General features: G+C 54.1%; 1 protein-coding gene across 1 annotated transcript; it reads right to left on the reverse strand.

The window, feature by feature from the left end:
* Positions 1 to 2,020: 2,020 nt before the first annotated feature.
* Positions 2,021 to 2,271, reverse strand: SPRG_18411 (hypothetical protein; the record flags this gene model as incomplete). Its single annotated transcript, XM_012357848.1, has 1 exon — positions 2,021 to 2,271. A coding segment is annotated over one exon (251 nt), but the record flags the coding sequence as incomplete, so codon positions are not given.
* Positions 2,272 to 2,321: the final 50 nt, after the last annotated feature.

Raw genomic sequence — 2,321 nt, forward strand, 5'->3', positions numbered from 1 at the left:
GACAATGCCACACAGAATCAAGCTCCGTACCGATGCATTGCGCCTGCACAAATCGAATGCACAACGAAGCGCAAGCGGCTCTCAGAATGGAAGTGCGTCATGAACACGTTGGTCAAGTACTACGAGACCACGATGCAGCGACCTTTGCCAAAGATTGCCTCGAGTGACGACGCGGACGCGGCGTTAGAACAAGTAAAAGGCGCCCTCGATCGTATCAGCGCCCAAACGGAGAAGAATTGCACACGTCGCACATCGCAGCTGAAGATTTCCAGCATTTACAACCTCCTTTGCCGGCCATCCAAGGCAGGTAATACTCATTTGTATAGAGGTGATTAACACTTTTAAGTTTACATGCTTATGTCTGTGATGTCTTCATCATAGCGAGCTTCCTTAGTACTCTGCACAATACTGCCTGAACACGTTGCCACGTCATGGAGGCTTCTTGGCCAATCAGATGCCAAGGGATTTTCACGGAGGCCTGTCCGTTAAATTCCAATCACTCACAATTCATTAGGCACCGTCTATTTTATGACGCTAGTGGGCCTCCCATTTCGACTTGTGCGCTCGAGCGGTGAAGCCATGCGTCGGGCGACGACACAAGCCGAGTACGATGCGATGGTCGGCTTCCTCCAGGACCCGGCCAACTTCGCCATCATGACGGGCCAGGCAGTGCTGGCACCGGCGGCGCTGTGGCCGAGTCGATGAAGCGCGCACGCGAGCTGAACCCACACAGGACCTGGGAGTTGGACGACTCGTTGGAGAAGACGACTTGGTGCTCGATGCGCCGGAGGATGTACAAGAATGTTCGCTTCGTCACACGAAGCTCTTAGAGGAACTCGCTGTCTCGCATCGACGGCAGGCTCAAGAGGTGCTCGTGAGACTTCTCGGCGAGCGACCGTTGCGACAGATAGCGCGACGAGATTATGAGCATCTTGATGTCGACGAGCCGCCGGATGTCGCGATCGGGTGCGCGGTCGAGGACGAGGGACTCGATGAGCTTCGTTGGCTCCTTCAAGAGTCTACCGCGCTCGGACACCCGCGGCATATTCAAATGACGACGTTTCTCAGTCACTCGCAGTTATGCGGACGTCGCTGGTTAAGAGTACCGGTAGAAGCAGCTTCGTTGTCGGCAACTCTGACTTCCTTTTGGCAATTTTCTTGCTTCTGCTTTTCCTCGTTATCCGTATCCGGTTGCGATGACAAACTAGAAGCAGAAGCAAAAAGCAGAGATGTCTGACTTCCCCTAGTGTATGAGAATGTATAATAGGCATATCCATATCATGCGCGCTTGGTTGCCTCACGCCGCCAAAGTGTTCACGAACCACGTCATATGTCTCTCGAACCTACATCCGCTTTTCAGTCCTCGGATTCTAGATAGATAGATAGATAGATAGATAGATAGATAGATAGATAGATAGATAGATAGATAGATAGATAGATAGATAGATAGATAGATAGATAGATAGATAGATGCTAATTACTATACCTATACTAGTATTCTATTAATACTAGGAATCGACATTTTTGTGAATAAACACATTTTTTTGCGCGAAGCGCCGCACGAGCGCAGCAGCGGTTGGTCTTTAGTTCTAAAGTCTTTTAGTGCTTTGCGATCGTGCTCCGTGCAATCAGCTCATCTGCGTCGACGACGACGAGGTGAAGCTCGCACGATATCTTGCGTGGCCTGAGACTGGCGCATGGTGCAAACGAAAAACGTTGGGCGCCCGCGCTGGCACGCCGAAGGTCTCCAGGTCGACGTCTCCAGCGCCTGATGCAAGACGGTACTAGTATGCCTCTACGTTCTCCAGCAGTGCATCGCAAGCCTGTGTGCCACTACTCTGCTTGGAAGCGGCCGACAGAATGCCCTGACAACCGAGGATGGCAGTAGCATAGCGCTCCTCATCGTTGGGAACGCAGCGCTCGTAGGTGAGGGATTCGTTCTCATCAGACCTTGGGAGCGCAGGTGTATGGCCGACGCTTCCTGCAAACTCGTGACACAGGGACGCTACCTTCTTCCAACGTGCAGTGCCCGCCGAGGGCGTCCGGCGCTCCTTGACCTACCGCATGCGCCGGCGACGACTGGAGCCAGCGCTCATGTAGGCGCTCATGTAGGCGCTTGTGCAGGCGCTTGTGCAGGCGCTCGTGCAGGCGCTCGTGCAGGCGCTCGTGCAGGCGCTCGATGAGCGGCTCCAGCTTCCGGCGCGCGCGCACTGTTTCGACCTTCGAGGTACCATCGACGAAGGCGCGGCATACTACGCGTCGCTCGACCATGTCCCTGAACGCGCAAAAGCATACTGGCCAACAGCCGACGAGGGCAGCCC

Source organism: Saprolegnia parasitica, assembly GCF_000151545.1.
Source record: "Saprolegnia parasitica CBS 223.65 unplaced genomic scaffold supercont2.1178, whole genome shotgun sequence".
NCBI lineage: Eukaryota > Oomycota > Saprolegniomycetes > Saprolegniales > Saprolegniaceae > Saprolegnia > Saprolegnia parasitica.